Source organism: Vidua chalybeata, chromosome 1 (genome assembly GCF_026979565.1).
Source record: "Vidua chalybeata isolate OUT-0048 chromosome 1, bVidCha1 merged haplotype, whole genome shotgun sequence".
NCBI lineage: Eukaryota > Metazoa > Chordata > Aves > Passeriformes > Viduidae > Vidua > Vidua chalybeata.
The window spans coordinates 153,403,438-153,420,832 of NC_071530.1; the positions used below are offsets into that span (position 1 = coordinate 153,403,438).

At 55.3% G+C, this 17,395-nt stretch overlaps 1 protein-coding gene across 14 annotated transcripts in view; it reads left to right on the plus strand.

Moving 5' to 3' along the window:
• SCRIB (scribble planar cell polarity protein) overlaps positions 1-17,395 on the plus strand; it is a 107,400-nt gene that overhangs the window by 77,273 nt on the left and 12,732 nt on the right. For 11 of the 14 annotated variants that reach the window (XM_053952373.1, XM_053952384.1, XM_053952390.1 and 8 more), the window contains 9 exons: positions 368-436; positions 3,626-3,667; positions 4,463-4,591; positions 6,291-6,404; positions 8,069-8,116; positions 8,350-8,515; positions 10,635-10,800; positions 12,174-12,263; positions 12,623-12,796. In XM_053952373.1, the coding sequence (XP_053808348.1) occupies positions 368-436; positions 3,626-3,667; positions 4,463-4,591; positions 6,291-6,404; positions 8,069-8,116; positions 8,350-8,515; positions 10,635-10,800; positions 12,174-12,263; positions 12,623-12,796 (998 nt within the window). Of the gene's footprint in view, positions 1-367; positions 437-2,524; positions 2,576-3,625; positions 3,668-4,462; positions 4,592-6,290; positions 6,405-8,068; positions 8,117-8,349; positions 8,516-10,634; positions 10,801-12,173; positions 12,264-12,622; positions 12,797-17,395 lie in introns of all 14 variants that reach the window. The other 3 variants (XM_053952415.1, XM_053952386.1, XM_053952383.1) reach the window with 3 other exon arrangements.

The following is a 17,395-nucleotide window of genomic DNA, read 5'->3' on the forward strand; positions in this document are numbered from 1 at the left end:
GCCAGGAGAGCCGTGTCTCTGTGCAGCCAGGAATGGCTTTTTTTGCTCAGTGTCTGTGCACAGGAGGTTGCCTGGAGCATGACCCTGCCTGTGAGTGCTCTGGGAGTCAGGGAAGAGGATTCCTGGGACGTGCAGAGGCTGTAACCCGATCCAGCTGGCCTCACAGGGCGCTGGGATGTGATCCCGGTGTTTAACGTCATTCCCTCGCTGTTTCTGGTGCTTTTTGGCATGTGCCAGCTGCTGCTGGGCCCTGCTAGCCTTGCCGCCTGGATGTGCAGGGTGTCCCATGCCCCTGGGCTGTACAGACCCCCTCCTGCTGTGGAGTAACACTCGAGCTTTGTCTTGAGCTTTGTCTTCTCTCTTTCAGGCTCCTGTGGGCGAGTCTGGGACAGGAAATTCCAGGCGTGAATCCCCCTATTCTCCCAGTAATCCGCAGGTGAGACTGCCCCCAGGACAGGTGATGTGGGAAAGGCAGGGAGGCATTTCCAGAGGGGGCTGGGAGCAATTTCCATCCTGGAGTGACACTGTCAGGGTGGAGGGGATCCATCACAGCAGGCAGCCAGAGAGCAAGCGAACAGCTCTCTCCTTCAGAATGTCCTAGAGAGCCAGAAGGGTAATTAGCTGGTCAAAAATGAGCTCTGAGGGGCAGCTTAATTGCAGGGTGATGAGGAGGGGCTACAACATGTAGTTGTGAGGTTTTTGGGAATGGTCTTTTTGGACCAGTGCCTTGTACAGAGATTCTTTAATTCTGGCAACTGGTACGTGGTAAGAAACGGAGAGTCGGGATTTGGGTCTGTAAACCAGGGCTGCCGGGGCTTGCAGAAGATGCCTGGTTCTCTGTGTGAGCCTGGAGGTGATCCACGAGAGCTGCTGGGCAGGAGTGGAAGGATCCTGCTGCAGCCAGTTCTGGGTGACCCTGCCCTCAGGTAGTGATTTGCTGCAGTTCCTTGCTAGAGGCTTTCCCTCTGCAATGGGAAGTGTCTTTGGTTTTGTAACTTCTGATGATTTTTTTTTCTTTACAAACATTACCTCTTATCCTTTGACATTCATATTCTTTATTTATCTCTGAACTTTTCAATATCTGAGCCTTTGATCTCCCTGTCCATCCCACGGCAGGAGGTGTCACAGCTCAGTTGAGCCTTTTGAAGTCAAATGAACTAAAAGAGATTTTTAAATTTTCCCTTTACAGTCGTTGCCCATTACTGGGTTTTATACTGAGGGCTGGAGTGAATTGCCCATTGTTCTTTGTTCTGTGTCCTTGGTCATTTTGGGTCTGTTGGTTCCTTTTGGAGTCCAGCTGTTCTCCAGCTGCTCTCCCCACAGCTCTGGCACTTCCCTGCTCTTCAGTGACCCATTTCATCTCTTGGAGCTGGACAGGAGCTCTGGAGGTGAGCGGAGTCACCTGGGGGTGAGGTGGCTGCTGACACAGGCTGAGGAGCAGGGTCAGGCCCTGCAGGAAGCAGTAGGAGCAGCACTTCAGTCCAGCCTCTGTCCCACATCTCCCTCAGTTTAGGATCATTTGGAACTGAGTATTCATCAGGAACCCAGCACAATTAGAAGACAGTGTTATGGCTGAACTATTCCAATGCACTTTGTTCCAACTGTGCTTCCCTATTTACATTTCTGACAGCAGCTGTGTTATTTGTAAGTTTTCCTTTTATCACAAGTGCCAATTTTCTTTATTTCTTTGAGATCAGTTTTCACAGAATCCCAGGATGGTTTGGGTGGGAAGGGACCTTCAAGACCATTTCATCCCAGCCCTCTGCCATGGGCAGGGATACTTTCCACTGTCCCAGGCTGCTCCAAGCCCTGTCCAACCTGGCCTTGGACACTTCGAGGGATGGGGCAGCCACAGCTTCTCAGGACACCCTGTGTCCTCACCACCCTTGAAGGAAAAAATTTCTTCCCAAAATTTCATCTAACCCCGCCTCTGGCAGTGGGAAGCCATTCCCCCCTGTCCTGTCCCTCCAGGCCCTTGTCCAAGGTCCCTCCCCAGCTCTCTTGAAGCCCTTTAAGGCAGTAGAAGGGGCTCTAAGGTCTCCCTGCAGCCTTCTCTTCTCCAGGCTGAGCAGTCCCAGATCTCTCCTGTTCTAGGGATTCAGGAGTCTTGACTTTCAGGCTGTTGCTCCAGAGCAGAAGTTCCAAGGAATTTTGTCTCTTACTCTCTGGCTCCATCTATTTTTAATGTTTGTTCTTTGGTTTCAACATCCTGTAGTCCATCCAGAATGGACTGGCTTATTTCAGAGACTTCCTTGAGGGAAACGGAATCCTTTGTCCTGAGTGGGCATTGTGAGGGTCTGGAGCTCACAGCCTGGCCTGGAGCTGTGCCCGGGGCTGGGGGGAGGCAGGAGGTGCCTGTGGTGGGTCTGTGTGTGCCAGGCAGGGCAGGGGGCTCCCCCATGCTGGGGACCCACCAGCTGCGGCCGCTGCAGCCTCTCTGCTCCTCTCCTGTGGAAAACCCAGTCTCTCCGTTCTCTCTCCGTTTTCTCTCCATTCTCTCCCCTGCTGACGCCCCTCCCTGCAGGTGCCCGCAGCCCCCCGGGCCCCTCACCTGGCCGGCAGGGAGACGCGCTTTGTAAGTGCTGCTGGTGTGCGGTGTGCGCTCTGCCCCTGCTCCTCCTGCTGCCCCGCTGCCCTGCGCTGGCCCCACGGGGGCCTGGCATCCCCATGGGATTCCCACGGGAGCCTGGCATCCCCACGGGATCCACACGGGAGCCTGGCATCCCCACGGGATCCACACGGGAGCCTGGCATCCCCATGGGATCCCCATGGGAGCTTGGCATCCCCACGGGGACTCGGGATCCCCACGGGGGCCTGGCATTCCTACAGGATCCACACGGGAGCCTGGCATCCCCACGGGATCCGCACGGGAGGCCTGGCATCCCCACAGGATCCTCACAGGAGCTTGGCATCCCCACCGGAGCTTGGCATCCCCATGGGAGCCTGGCATCCCCTCGAGGGCTCAGGATCCCCACGGGGGCCTGGCATCCCCTGGGGCTCCCCCGGGGGAGCAGCACCCCGCTGGCACTCGAGGCACGAGGGGCTGCTCCCTGCTCCCTGCCAGCTGCTGCTGTGGTGGCACCCGCGAGTGCTTGGGGAGGAGCTGCGGGGGGACGGCTTTGCTCGGGCTGGGGCAAGTGTGGAGGGTGGGGATGTGCCCAGGGAATGTGCCACAGGCCAGGAGCAGGGGCTATTCCCAGGAGCAGGGGATGTGCCCAGGGAATGTGCCACAGGCCAGGAGCAGAGGATATGCCCAGGGAACGTGCCCAGGGACCAGGGCCTGGGGATGTGAGCGGGAGACAGGAGCAGGGACTGTGACCGTGGGTCAGGACCTGGAGATGTGCTCAGGGACCAGGAGCAGGGGCTGTGCCCATGGGCCAGGACTGTCCCAGAGTTGGGGTCAGAGTTTGGAGACGTGCAGAGGGATGTGAGGGCCTCCTCACATAGCACAGGGGCTGGGAGAGGCTCGTGCAGGTGGGCTCTGGCCTCTCCTCACGTGAAGAGGCAGGTCCTGGGGGGTGGGGGTTCTGTGGGACCTGGAGCTCCCCACACAGCGTGGGCAAAGGGGCAGGGGGAAGCTAAAGGCTTTCAGACTCCAGATTTACCCCTGTGTTTCTGTTTGCAGGCTTCCATTAACTTCATTACATCACAGGATGACAGTAAATCAGTGAGTACAGCTGCCCTGAAACCTGACTGTGGTGTCCCTGTGCATCCCCCAGCACATGGAGCTTGTTTCTGCCTCCTGTTGGCTCCTATTCTGTCTCCTCCAGTCCTCCACTCTGCCTCAAGTTTGTACGAATGCATCAGGTCTTAAATATGGTCCATCTGAAAACACAGCCTGTTTTTGCAGCTTTTATTCCTGTTTCCCCTTGCAGCTTCCCTCCTGCAGGTTTTGCTGGTTTACCCAGTTTCTGCTGCCACTCTCTCCAGTTGCAGGTGCTTTCACACAACATCCAGCAGTGATGGTGACATCTAGGAGAAGCTTTAGCCTCTTGCCTCTGCTGCAGTAACTGCATTTCTTGTCAGACTCGATCTGGTTCACTTCCATCCACAGCTTCTGCCAATTCCCATTCCTGGCTGATGTTTCCCTCCTTCCATCCCTGGTGCTCACATTTTCTGAGCTTGGTCACACTTACCATACCCTGCAAACCCTTGTAGCTGCTGCTGGGATGGCAGGTGCTTCCTTTAGTCCTGGCCTTATCTGCAGTCCGCTGGTCCTGTGTAACTCTTCCTTGGCTGAGTCTCTTTTGGTGTTGGCTCCAAGAGCTCTCCCTCCCAGTCCTGCAGCTGGAGCAGGCAGCACAGCTGAGGAGAGAAGTGGGGGTGCAGGGATTTGCATGAATTTGTTTATTCACCTGCATGGCAGACGCCTCACCGCCCTAACTGCTCATTTCTCTTCTCTTTCTCCCTACTCCTTGTCCTCCTCTGCCTTCCCCACTGTCCTGGGTGCTGGCACGAGCAGACCAAGCCCGGCGTCATTCAGCCTCTCTCCCGCGTGCGACCGAGTGCTGCTGTGGCACACAGGGCTGAGGAGGGGGACAGCCCCAACCCCTTCCAGCAGCCCCAGCCCTGCTTCAGGACCCACAGCTCTGTAAGTGCCCAGGGTTCCCTCCCCAGAGTCCTGCGTCTGCCCCAGCTGGCTGCGGTGCCATGCTGTGGGGCAGGAGCCCTCCCAGAGGTCACTCTGGTTTGCTGACCACGTGCCTGGTCACTCTGGTTTGCTGACCACGTGCCTGGGCTGAGGCTGCTGCTGTCCATGCACCAGTCTGGGCTCCCTGAGAGGGACCCACACTCCTCACAAGCAGGGCCAGGTCAGTGCATCCCTCTTACTTCTCTGGGCCTCCTCAGCTGCCCCACTCTCCATGGCCCTGTCCCAGGAGGCAGCACTGCTGAAGCTTTTGTAGCAAAATCCCCAGAGCAGATACAGGTTTAGAGCCATATTTGTGAGGTGTTGAGTTCTGTGGAGACGTAAATCTTGCAGAACCTGGGTTGATGTCTGGCACCTTGGAGCAAAAGCTGATACCATCCTGCTGATGGGTTTTGTGGTTTGCAAATGATTGGTTTTGAAAGGTTCATGTTCTTGGGGCTGTTTGTTGATAGGAGAGAAAAATTCAGGTGTTTTGGTCTTTGTCATGACGGAAGACCTGTGTCCCTTCAATTTAAAAGTGGAAGGAATAGTGAGAGATGTCCTTGCCCGTGACAGGGGGGAGGGACTGGATGGGCTTTCAGTCCCTTCCCACACAAACCATGCTGGGTGAGATTCCATGAATCCAGCCCTTCTCTCCCTGCTGGAGCTGGTACAGTGTGACACCAAAGCAGAGACCTGATTGGCAGCAAACAGCTGTACAGAGTCCATGGCACTGGGCACATTCACATTTCACAGGCTCTTCTGATCTCACTGTGCTCTCCTTTAGCCCACGCAGGAGCATCATCAAACAGCATTGTTTAGCCCAAGTCCAGGACTACAAAAAACCAGAAGGCACTGGTTTAGTGCAGCTGGAGGGTTGGAGGCACGAGCAGCTAAAGGGGTTTTGCTTTCCAGGAGAAGGAGGTTGTGGTGCCATTGCCCCCCCCACCCCTTCAATTTCTGTGATGCTTTAGCAGGTCATCCCAGTGCTGCAGGAGGGTCACAGGGAAGGTGGGTGAGGAAGGGACCAGCAAAGACAGTGATGAGCAGTAGGAAGGTCCCCTCAGACCCCAACAGATGTTTCCCAGTAAGTGTAATTCTGCAAAAGGAAGATTTGAGATCAAAGGCAGATCTCCACATCACAGATCCCTGGATCTGCTTTGGGTTGGGAGGGACCTTAAAGACAGGGACACCTTCCACTAGAGGGACTCTTGTTCAGCCCTAAATAGAAGTCAATGTGTAGCTGTCCTGTTCTAGCCCAAAAAACCCTGATTCAGGTTGGCACTTGCTGGTTGAATTGGGTGGAAATCATCAAGGACTGGGACAGCAATGTGCCCTTGGCCAGAGGATCTGTCACAACGTTCCCATCAGGTCACTGAAGATCCGTGCCACCAAAAGTGCCATTCCCTCAGCACCCATGGAACAGAACGGGCTGTGACCCTCGTGCTGCTGTGTACAGTGTCTGTGCAGTGCTCTGCTCCTGGTGGTCCTGCCCAGGGTTCAGCAGCAGCCTTCCCAAGGCTTACAGATTCCTTACGTGTTCCCTGACCTATTTCTTTCCATATCCCACCCACCAGGCTCTCCGGGCCAAGCGTTGGGCTGTGTGGGTGAAGGTTTTTTCACCCCACCTGTGCTCACCTTTGCCTCCTGTCTGTCCCTGCAGCCAAAGCCATCGCCGCCGTCGCCACCCTCCCCTGACGAGGTGCCCATCAATGTCAAGCAGGCCTACAAGACCTTCGCAGCAGTGCCCCTGTCCCAGCCCCTGCTGGGGACACAGGTAACCACTGCTGGTGACACCAGCACGGGGCTGAGCAGGCCAGGAGGGGATGTGTGTCCTCCAGAGACAGCTGCTGTGCAGGAGGGACACGGCGGGGTCCTGTGAGTCCTGTGGGAGTGTTGATGGTGCAGATGTTCATCCTGCAGGGTCCTGTCTGTCTCAGGTCCTGTTGGAGTGTGTTGTGTGTTCATCCTGGCAGGGTCCTGTCTGTCTCAGGTCCTGTTGGAGTGTGTTGTGTGTTCATCCTGCAGGGTCCTGTCTGTCTCAGGTCCTGTGGGAGTGTGTTGTGTGTTCATCCTGCAGGGTCCTGTCTGTCTCAGGTCCTGTTGGAGTGTGTTGTGTGTTCATCCTGGCAGGGTCCTGTCTGTCTCAGGTCCTGTTGGAGTGTGTTGTGTGTTCATCCTGCAGGGTCCTGTCTGTCTCAGGTCCTGTGGGAGTGTGTTGTGTGTTCATCCTGCAGGGTCCTGTCTGTCTCAGGTCCTGTTGGAGTGTGTTGTGTGTTCATCCTGCAGGGTCCTGTCTGTCTCAGGTCCTGTGGGAGTGTGTTGTGTGTTCATCCTGCAGGGTCCTGTCTGTCTCAGGTCCTGTGGGAGTGTGTTGTGTGTTCATCCTGGCAGGGTCCTGTCTGTGTCAGGTCCTGGAAGCTCATGGAATCTCACACATTGTCGTTCTCCCCAGACATTGGGATACTGATGTACAATCATGCAAAAGAACTCTGAAATTCCAGACTCCAGGGCCAGGCTAAACCTGTGCTGAGATATTTTTGAATACATTTTGATCTTCACTGGGACTCTTCCTTTCCCCTGCCATCTAGTTGAATCCTGGAACAGTCCAGGCTAGCTGAGGCCTTGCAGGTCATTGCCTCACTTCCCCCTGCAAAACTGGGCAGCCTTGGGTGTTAGAATCCTAGAATCCTGGAATGTTCTGAGTTGGAAGGGACCCACAAGGATCATCAGGTCCAGCTCAGGACACCTCCAAGAAACCCACCATGGGCCTAAGAGCATTGGTCAGATGTCTCCAGAGTTGTAGGAGGTTTCTCAGGCAGATCCGCTCAAGTTCTGAATTCTGAATTAGTTTTTGGAGTGTGTTTGGATAAAACCAGAGGTCATCTCCTTGCTCTGTTTTTGTGGGTCATTTCAGTTTGTCTAATTGTAAAACTTCCTTCTTTTCCATAACTAGTTTGCAGTTCTCAGTTTACCCCTATGGATTCCTGATTAACAGACAGATTTTGTGGATCAGTTTCCTCCCCCTGTAGTTCTGTTCATCCGATATTCTGTTATGCATCCCAGTAAATACAGATTTCATTCTTTCTGATGGCATCTCTGCTTCTTTGGAGTAAATTTCGGGTGGTTTTGTCTTTGATGTAAGCAAAGTGTGAGTGGGTCCTGCCAGCTCCTGTGAACCCCCTCCCACCCTAGCTCAGCCCCTGCTCCTGTTTGGTGCCTGTTTCCCACATCTTTCAGTTTCTGCCCTTTCTGAAGTTGTCACACCTGGTTCTGTTTAACCCTCAGTTTAATATAAATCCCCTTCCTGACGATTGCTAAACCTTATTAAACCTGTGTGAGTTCTGGAACAGTTTGGGGACCTCTGTCAGCTCCTCTGGCCTTGGGGCACATGGCTGGAAACTCTCCTTTTAGAACATGCTTGTTTCTCTCTGTTCTTAGGAATTGTCTGGGCAGAGCAGCACAGAAAACACCAAACTGGCCTCGGAGGTGAGTTCTGGGGCTGGAAGAAAGGTGGGAGTCAGGGGGTGTAGATGGGGAGATGGGGTCCTGGTGTGGGAGGGCTGGGGAGGAGAGTATGGGGCAGCTGGCAGAGCAAGGGTTGGGGTGGCATAGGGATGGTGCCCATGGCCTGTGGGCAGTGCTGTGGCTGGGTGGGCACTGCTGTGGCTAGGTGGCCTGTGTGGCTAGGTGGCCCATGGGCAGCGATGTGGCTCTTGCAGGTGGCCGCACACAGCCCTGGGGGACAGCACAGCCCTGAGCAAAGGTCCTTCCGTGAGAGGCAGAAGTATTTTGAGATTGAGGTGAAGCAGCAGCACCTGGACAAGCCTCCCAAGCGTGTGTCCTTGGTGGGGGAGGATGACCTGAAGAAAATGAAAGAGGAGGAGGGTACGTAGGAATGCATGCACAGAGCTTTGTCCTGTTAAGTGATTCCTTTCCAAGGAAATGCAGCGCTTCCAGAAGCCCATGGGTGGTTATTGTAAGGCCTGAGGATAATTTGAAGTAAGTGAATGCTAAAGAATTCTGTGGATGCTGCACTGAAACTTTCTGGGTTGGTGGAAGTGCTGTAGTTTCAAGGTGTCCTGTATCATGGAATCACAGAATGGTTTGGGTTGGAGGGACTTTTAACCCACTCAATGCCACCCCTGCCATGGGCAAGGACACCTTGCCTTAGACCAGTGGCTCCAAGCCCCATCCAGTCTGGCCCAGAACACTTCCAGGGATGGGGTAGCCACAGCTGCTCTGGGCAACCCATGCCACCACCCTCCTTGGGCAGGGCTCCTTCCCAAATCCCACCCATCCCTGCCCTCTGGCAGTGGGAAGCCTCAGCCCTGTGCTGTCACTGCAGCCCGTGTCCACAGCCTCTCTCCACGTCTCTTGGAGCCCCTCTGGGTTCTGCAGGGCTGCAGTGAGTTCTGCCTTCAGCCTCCTCTTCTCCAGGCTGAGCGCTTCAGCTCTCACAGAGCTCTCCCTCCAGAGCAGAGGGGCTTCAGCCCTCGAGCATTCCAGTGTCCCTGCCCTGGTCTCTCTCCAGCAGCTCCGTGCCTGCAGCTGGTAAACACTTGAGTGACCTTTGTAAAGCCACTGCAGACAGGGGGGCTGTGTCAGACCCAGGTGAGTGGCACCCTCACACAGGACTGGCAGCAGAGCTCAGACCTCTCAGAGCTCACGGTGCTGCTTTAGGGTTGCACTAGGAGCTAAATTGCTGCTCTCCTTTTTGTTGTAATTTCCTCTTGCTTGAGAGTTCCCAGAATTCACAGAATGACTAGGTTGGAAGAGACCTTAAAGATACCGAGTCCAGCCCATAGTTGCTTTAGGAGATGATAAGGAACAATGTGAAGTGGACAAAAACATTTTTACTGAGCTCTCCAGCCACTCCTCTCCAAATCATACCTGGACCTGGCATTTGCTCTGGTTCAATTTCATGCCATTAATGGTTGCCCAATGTTCCAGCCTGTGTGGACCCTCCTGTAAGGCTTCATGGCCCCAGAGAGAGTCACCAGCACCTCCCAGTTTGGCATCAGCAGCAGAGTGGTACTGTTGCATTCAGCTCCTGCAGCCAGATAAAATTATTAATAAAAATCTTGCCTAGATTTTCCTGAGGCCTGAGGAACACCCCTGGGCACTGGTAACCTGCAGGACACCTGCCCCAGAGAGCTGCCTGCTCCTGTCTCCTCTGTCCTGATGTGTGTGTTCACCAGCAGAACTGTCCCCAGGGCACTGCCGTGCATGGGGCACAGCAGCAGCACCCAGGCCTTGGCTCCTGCAGGAGCCCAGTGGGGAGATGCAGACTCCCAGGGCTCTTCCCTCTGGGAGCAGGGCAGGAGAGGCTGTGCCCAATTTCCAGTTTAGGCATGAGGACGCTGGGAAATCTGCTGGAAATCTGCGCATTGGGTGTCCAGGAATGGAAGTCTGGTGGATAAGGAGGAAGGGACTGAGGAAACGATGCAGAGTTTATTTCATCTGAAGCACTGGTGGAAGTGTGGAGGAACAGAGGTGTTCATGGAGAGGGGATGGACTGAAACCAGCCCAGACTTGCAGGAATGAAAAGCATAAGGACCTGCCCAGAGGACCCATCCTGGGGTTCAGTGTCAGGACCTGCCCAGAGGTCCCATCCTAGGGGAAATCAGTGTCAGGACCTGCCCAGAGGACCCATCCTGGGGTTCAGTGTCAGGACCTGCCCAGAGGACCCATCCTGGGGTTCAGTGTCAGGACCTGCCCAGAGGTCCCATCCTAGGGGGGATCAATGTCAGGACCTGCCCAGAGGTCCCATCCTAGGGGGAATCAGTGTCAGGACCTGCCCAGAGGACCCATCCTAGGGGGTTCAGTGTCAGGACCTGCCCAGAGGTCACATCCTGGGGTTTCAGTGTCAGAACCTACCCAGAAGGGTTCAGTGTCAGGACCTGCCCAGAGGTCCCATCCTAGGGGGAATCAGTGTCAGAACCTGCCCAGGGGTCCTTCCTGGGGTTCAGCCAGTGCTCTCAGCTGGCTCCTGTCTCCCTGGCAGCCCGCAAGCTGCAGCAGCAGCGAGCCCTTCTGCTGGAGGAGGAAGCTGAGGAGGATGAGGAGGCGAGGCAGGTGCCTGAGGCCGTGCAGTCCAGCGTCATCATCGAGGGTGTGGAGTACAAGGTGGAGAGGCTGAATGGAAGGAGCAGCCAGGCTCCAGCAGCTCGGTAAGACAGCACCCTGGGCAGGCAGCCCTGATCCACCCACAGGTCAGAGCTGTCCCAGGAGCTCTCAGGGGAGAGGGCTGGGCGAGATTTCTTCTTCAGCAGAGAAAAGGCCAAGTTTTGCAACTTGCTCTTTTCAGGGAGCAGCTCCTTCAGCTGTGCCCCAGGGTGTGGAGAGAGGTTGATTTTTAGAGACAGATGCTTCAAGATAAGCTGAACTATAAAGTGATGCTAGAACAGGTTTGGGTTTTTTTTTTAGGCTTTTTGCTTCTCTGGGACTTGGCCTCCAGGTTACCTTGATGTTTTTTTCCTAATTCTTGGGCAGAGAACAGAAGAATGAGAACAGGGTTCTCAAAGGCTCCAGGTAAATTCAGAATGCACTGGAGTAAAGCTGAAGCTGTCCTTATCTGCCTTTGAAGTCTTTGGGACAGACAGTCTCCTCTCCACAAACACTTTTCAGTCACTGGCAGAACACACCCTGGCATGTGCAATCTCATTTCTCTCTGTTGTTCCTGCCCAGTCTCAGTGGAGGAGCTTCTCTCATAACAATACCCTGAGACTTCCCCTGCCCCTCCAGAGCTGAGGCAGCTCCAAGGAGGAAAGCAGTCATACCCAGCTCCCTGGTTCTTTGGGAAGTCCCACTGATCCCTCCTGTTCTCATCCTGGAACATGGGATGCTGAAGAACAGGAAGGCTGGACCCATCAGATGACTTTCAGTTGCTTATTATTTATGCTTGAATGCAGGGGAGGCAGTGGAAGGGACTGAAGTTGTGTGTCTTGAAATAATCTTTCTCATGCTGGAAGAGAAACTGAAATTTAATTAAAATAAACCTGAGCAATAAAAATCAGAGCTGAGTGTCACTATAAACTGAACACCCCCAGCTCTCCCAGACAGGTTCCAGTCCTCAGAGCAGCTCCATAGCCCATCTCATGGAAGAACTTATAATAATCAAATTAATCTGTTAATGAAGGTATAAAATCAGAATCAGGTGACAAATGTTTCCAAAGTGAATCTTTCTTGGGTTCCTCTGTTTGAAATCCCTTTGTAGCACATCTAACAAAGCCAAGTGTGACGTCCTGGTTCCCGGGACTGAAGGGTGATGGTGATGGGCAGAAGCAGAGTAAAAGAAAGCCCAACAAATATTTTTATTAGAAAAACTGAGGAAAAACTTTTGTGTGTGTGTGTGTGTTAGTGGCTGGCTGACCTCCAGCTGCAGGAAATGAGCTCTGATATTCATGTGGATGTTCAGGAGTGTTCACAGCAGTGGTCACGCAGGGCTGTGACTTGGCCCTGGGGCAGTTGTTGCTTTCTCGGGGTGGACCTGTGCCACCCTTTGCAGCCTGTGGTGCTGCAGCTCACAGGGTTTTTTTTCCAGGCCCTTGGAGCTCAGTGAGAACAACAGCTCACAGAGGAATTCCCTGGAGGAGGGGATCAAGCCTGAACACAGAACCAACTCTATGTCGGGGTGAGTGGGGCAGCTGGGGCAGGGGCCGGAGAGTTCCTCCCTTTTCAGCAGCCAGGGGCTGCAAAGGAAGGATTTGGGGCAGGAAGGGGAACTGATCAGAACCAACTTCATAGAACCCAGGATGGGTTGGGTTGGAGGGACCTTCAAGACCCTCTGGTTTCAACCCCCTGTCCTTTGGGGGTTGCTCCAAGGACAGTCCAAGCCCCGTCCAGGCAGAAACTCCCTGCGAGGAGCTTTCCTGTGTCCTCCCCATCCAGAGCAGCCTGTGCCAGTGGCACCGGGCAGGGGAGCAGAGCTGCCAGTGCCTGGCAGGTGAGCTGTGGAGGCCCCACAGCCTCCCCGTCACCTTCTCTCCGCAGGCTGAGCCCGGCGGATCCCGGCGCTCCCGTGCGCACGGCCAAGGCCGAGCGGCGGCACCAGGAGCGGCTGCGGATGCAGAGCCCCGAGCTGCTGGGCGGGCAGGACAAGGAGCTGTCCCCGGCTGAACGCCGGGCCCTGGAGGCCGAGAAACGGGCCATGTGGAGGGCAGCACGGTGAGCCAGAGCGGCACTGCCCCTTGCGGGACAGAGCGGGGTGGTCCTGCACGGCTGGGACCCAAGGGAGTGAAATCAGGAAATGGGGATCCTGTCACAGAGCAGGGCAGGTCCTGCATGGCTGGGACCCAAGGGAGTGAAACCGGGAAATGGGGATCCTGTCACAGAGCAGGGCAGGTCCTGCACGGCTGGGACCCAAGGGAGTGAAACCGGGAAACAGGGATCCTGTCACAGAGCAGGGCAGGTCCTGCACGGCTGGGACCCAAGGGAGTGAAATCAGGAAACGGGGATCCTGTCACAGAGCAGGGCAGGTCCTGCATGGCTGGGACCCAAGGGAGTGAAACCGGGAAATGGGGATCCTGTCACAGAGCAGGGCAGGTCCTGCACAGCTGGGACCCAAGGGAGTGAAACCGGGAAATGGGGATCCTGTCACAGAGCAGGGCAGGTCCTGCACGGCTGGGACCCAAGGGAGTGAAATCAGGAAACGGGGATCCTGTCACAGAGCAGGGCAGGTCCTGCATGGCTGGGACCCAAGGGAGTGAAACCGGGAAATGGGGATCCTGTCACAGAGCAGGGCAGGTCCTGCACAGCTGGGACCCAAGGGAGTGAAATCAGGGAACGGGGATCCTGTCACACAGCAAAGGAGTAAAACCAGGGAATGGGGGATCCTGTCACACAGCAAAGGAGTAAAACCAGGGAACGGGGATCCTGTCACAGAGCAAGACAGCTCCTGCACGGCTGGGACCCACAGGGAGTAAAACCAGGGAATGAGGGATCCTGTCACACAGCAAAGGAGTAAAACCAGGGAACGAGGGATCCTGTCACGGAGCAGGGCAGGTCCTGCACGGCTGGGACCCAAGGGAGTGAAATCAGGAAACGGGGATCCTGTCACAGAGCAGGGCAGGTCCTGCACGGCTGGGACCCAAGGGAGTGAAATCAGGAAACGGGGATCCTGTCACAGAGCAGGGCAGGTCCTAAAGGAGTAAAGCCAGGGAATGGGGGATCCTGTCACACAGCAAAGGACTAAAACCGGGGAACGAGGGATCCTGTCACACAGCAGGGCAGCTCCTAAAGGGACCCAAAGGGAGTGAAACCAGGGAATGGGGGATCCTTTCACACAGCAGGGCAGCTCCTAAAGGAGTAAAACCGGGCAATGGGGGATCCTGTCACACAGCAGGGCAGGTCCTGCACATCTGGGACTCAAAAGGAGTAAAACCAGGGAACAGGGGACCCTTTCAAGGCCAGATGTTGAGGGAGGTTGTGCAGGATCTGTTCAAGCAGTGCCAAGCACTGGTGGCCTGGCTGAGCCTGTCCCCTTCTGTAAGCACAGGGCAGGGGCAGGGCTCCAGATTCCCCCAGTGCCTGCCCAGCCCTGGACACGGGGAGCTCACATGAACACGAGCCCAGATGAGCATTGTGGTGGCTGTGTCCTTCCCTCAGCACACCATCCCCACCTTATTTGTAACCCTTTTGAAATGGGGTCACTGAAGCTGCAAGGTCACATTTCTGAAACAAACAATGGAATTTCACAGTTCCAGTGTTGCTGGGCTGGAAATACTGCTGCAGCCAAGACACTGGCAGGATCTGGCCATTCCCATTCTTACCCACATGAGCTGTTCCATCAGCCATGAAAGAGTGACTAAAAGCTGTTCTGGAAGAAAGAGAACTTCGTAATTCAGAACTTAAGACTTGAAGCTAGTCCAGACGTTTACTGCGTCGTAGAATTCCTTCCAAAAATTAGTCAGGCTGCTCCTATTGATAGTTTTTCTTCTCCTGATATTCCTGTAGGAGACATTCAAAGGACAGTCTGAGATGTCTCTTTTGGGTTTGGATGAGGCCCAGAGAGGACAGGGTTTTAGAAAAGACTGGAGGGATCAGTGGGAGCAGTTCCAGTGTTTGTGCTTGACATGGGTGATCATGGGGCTGTTGCTTCCAGGGAGGCTCCGAGAGGACTGCAGAGCAAATCGTCAGCGAGAGCTGGACTGATGTTCTGGGCCTTTGAGAATTTTCTCTGAGCTTGGTTTTCACAGAATCCCAGGGTGGTTCACGGGAGAGGGACCATCGAGGTCATCCATCCCACCCCTTCCATGGCCAGGGACACCTTCCACTATCCCAGGGTGCTCCTTGGACACATCCAGGGATCCAGGGGCACCCACAGCTTCTCTGGGCACCCTGTGCCAGGGCCTCCCTGGGAAGGATTTTCCAAGATGTCCTCTAACCCTCCCTCTGGCAGTGGGAAGCCATTCCCCCTTGTCCTGGCACTCCAGGTCTTTGTCCAAAGTCTCCCTCAGCGGTCTTGGAGCCTCTTTAGGGACTGCCTTGCTCTGCCATATCCTTCCTTATGAGGTTGGAGAGACCAGCAAGCTCCTTGTGCTGCAGGTGCTTGGGGAGGGCTGGAATCACATCTCTGTCTCAGGAAAAGCTGTCAGTGTGAAATTGTGCAAAAGCAGCCATCAGTGTGGCACTGTGCAAGCACCACAGTATCACACATCCTGCACAGACTTACTCTTGGTCCTCGGACCTCCTGCCAGGCCTCTCCTGGGAATCCACGTCCCTGTGCTCGGAGAGGGGCACTGCCCAGTCTGCCACCCCTTCCCAGTGAGACATGCCGGGTTTCCCTCCCTTGTGCCTTCACTTCCCCATCGTTCCTCACATGCTGGGGAGGGCTCTGAGATCTGTCAGCTCTGGTTCATGCCCAAGCTTAATGTGTCCAAGGAATGCTGTGATAGAAGCTTTGTTTTTTAAGGTGGGTGTCAGAAAGAGAAACAGGATGTTGCCCCTGCAGACTCTGGGAAGCAGCGTCCGTGCTGCTCTCCCAGGTGTGCAGCTCCAGTCTGGGGACTCTGCTCTTCCAGGAGCTTGGTGCTGCCAGCAGATAAACCTGAAAATGCTGGGAGGGGAGAGGATGCTTTTAGGTGATGTGATGATGTGATTTGCTCCTGTAATGTTGCTGTTTAGCTGCCCGTGTTCTTGGGCCAGCTGGGACTTGGCTGGAGCTGCTCAGGGCACAGTAAAAGTTTCACATGCCACTTCAGGAGGGTTAGTGAGTGTGGAGCACCAGGAGTTTGTCCACTCTGGGCAGAAGAGAGATCTCTCATCCCAAACCTTCACTCTTTTAAGTGTGTTTTGTCCATGGAAAATGAGGCTAGCAAAAGAAGAGCCTTCCTGAGGAGAGAGTGCCTGTCAAGGAGAAGCTGCCTGAGCTGTCAGATCCAGCCCCTCTGGGTTTAATTTTGGCAGACCAGGGCTTCAGCTGCCTGAGCTGTCAGATCCAGCCCCTCTGGGTTTAATTTTGGCAGACCAGGGCTTCAGCTGCCTGAGCTGTCAGATCCAGCCCCTCTGGGTTTAATTTTGGCAGACCAGGGCTTCAGCTGCCTGAGCTGTCAGATCCAGCCCCTCTGGGTTTAACTTTGGCAGACCAGGGCTTCAGCTCCTCTTTGCTTCCAGTGCCAAGGCCCAGCTTTCTGTGCAGTTCCTGGAGAAGGGCCTGGCTGGTGCTTTGGGCAGGAGTCAGTCACTGCAGTGTTCCTTTCTGGGAGCCAAGGAGGGACTATTCCCTGCTGCCACGGATCTCCAGGAGGATCCAGTGCTCTCAGGGCCCCTCTTTCCGGCTCTGGGATGGGCACAGGGATTTGGTCAGGTCCTGTCTCCAGGGGCCCCTGTGCTGCAGGGGAAGTTCTGCACTGCCCCACTGAGGGGGCTTAGCCCCAGCAACCCACGTTCTCTCCAAGTGCCACTGGGTTTGTTCCTCCCTTTCTAATCTCCTGTCTTCTGCTTCTTTCCAGTTCTCTGCTCTGTGCTGTCACTCGTGACCCCTCAGTTTGCACCTTCTTTGGCTTTCCTTGTTCTCCCTGTGCCATCAGTGCCCTGCCAGGATGTGTGATGCCCCCTTCCCCCAGCACCCCCGTGCTCTGTGCAGACACACACAGAGACCCACAATACACACAGTCATGGAATCATGGAACACTTTGGGGTGGAAGGGACCTTAGGGCTCCTCTGGTTCCACCCCCTGCTGTGGCAGGGACACCTTCCCCTATCCCAGGTTGGCTCCAAGCCCTGTCCAGCCTGGCCTTGGACACTGCTGGGGATCCAAGGGCAGCCACAGCTTTTCTGGGCACCCTGTGCCAGGGCCTGCCCACCCTCACAGGGAAGGATTTTTTCTGGATATCCCATCTAACCCTCCCTCTGGCAGTGGGAGGCCTTTCCCTGTGTCCTGTCCCTCCAGGGCCATGTCCCATGGGAAGAGGGAGGTTCAGAGGCTGTGGTGTACACCCTGGGGCAGGTGCCCAGCCGGGCCCATCAGCATTTTGGCAGTTTTCCTCCCTCACACACACACTGTTTTAGGGACACACTCACTTCAGTGTCCCAGGACAAAATGTGTGTCCTGTGCTTGGCCATAGTGTTCCCCTTTCCCATGGTCCAGCTGGGGTGCATGGAATACATGGTCAGTGTACCTGAGAGGCTGTGCCACGTGTGCCCACCCCCCTCAGTGTGACCCACACTCACACACTCTCTGACCACCCCACAGCCTTTCCCTGGGGCTGGAGCTGTTCCTGGTGCCTCCCAGCGCACGGGAAGGCAGCCCTGGATGTGGGGAGT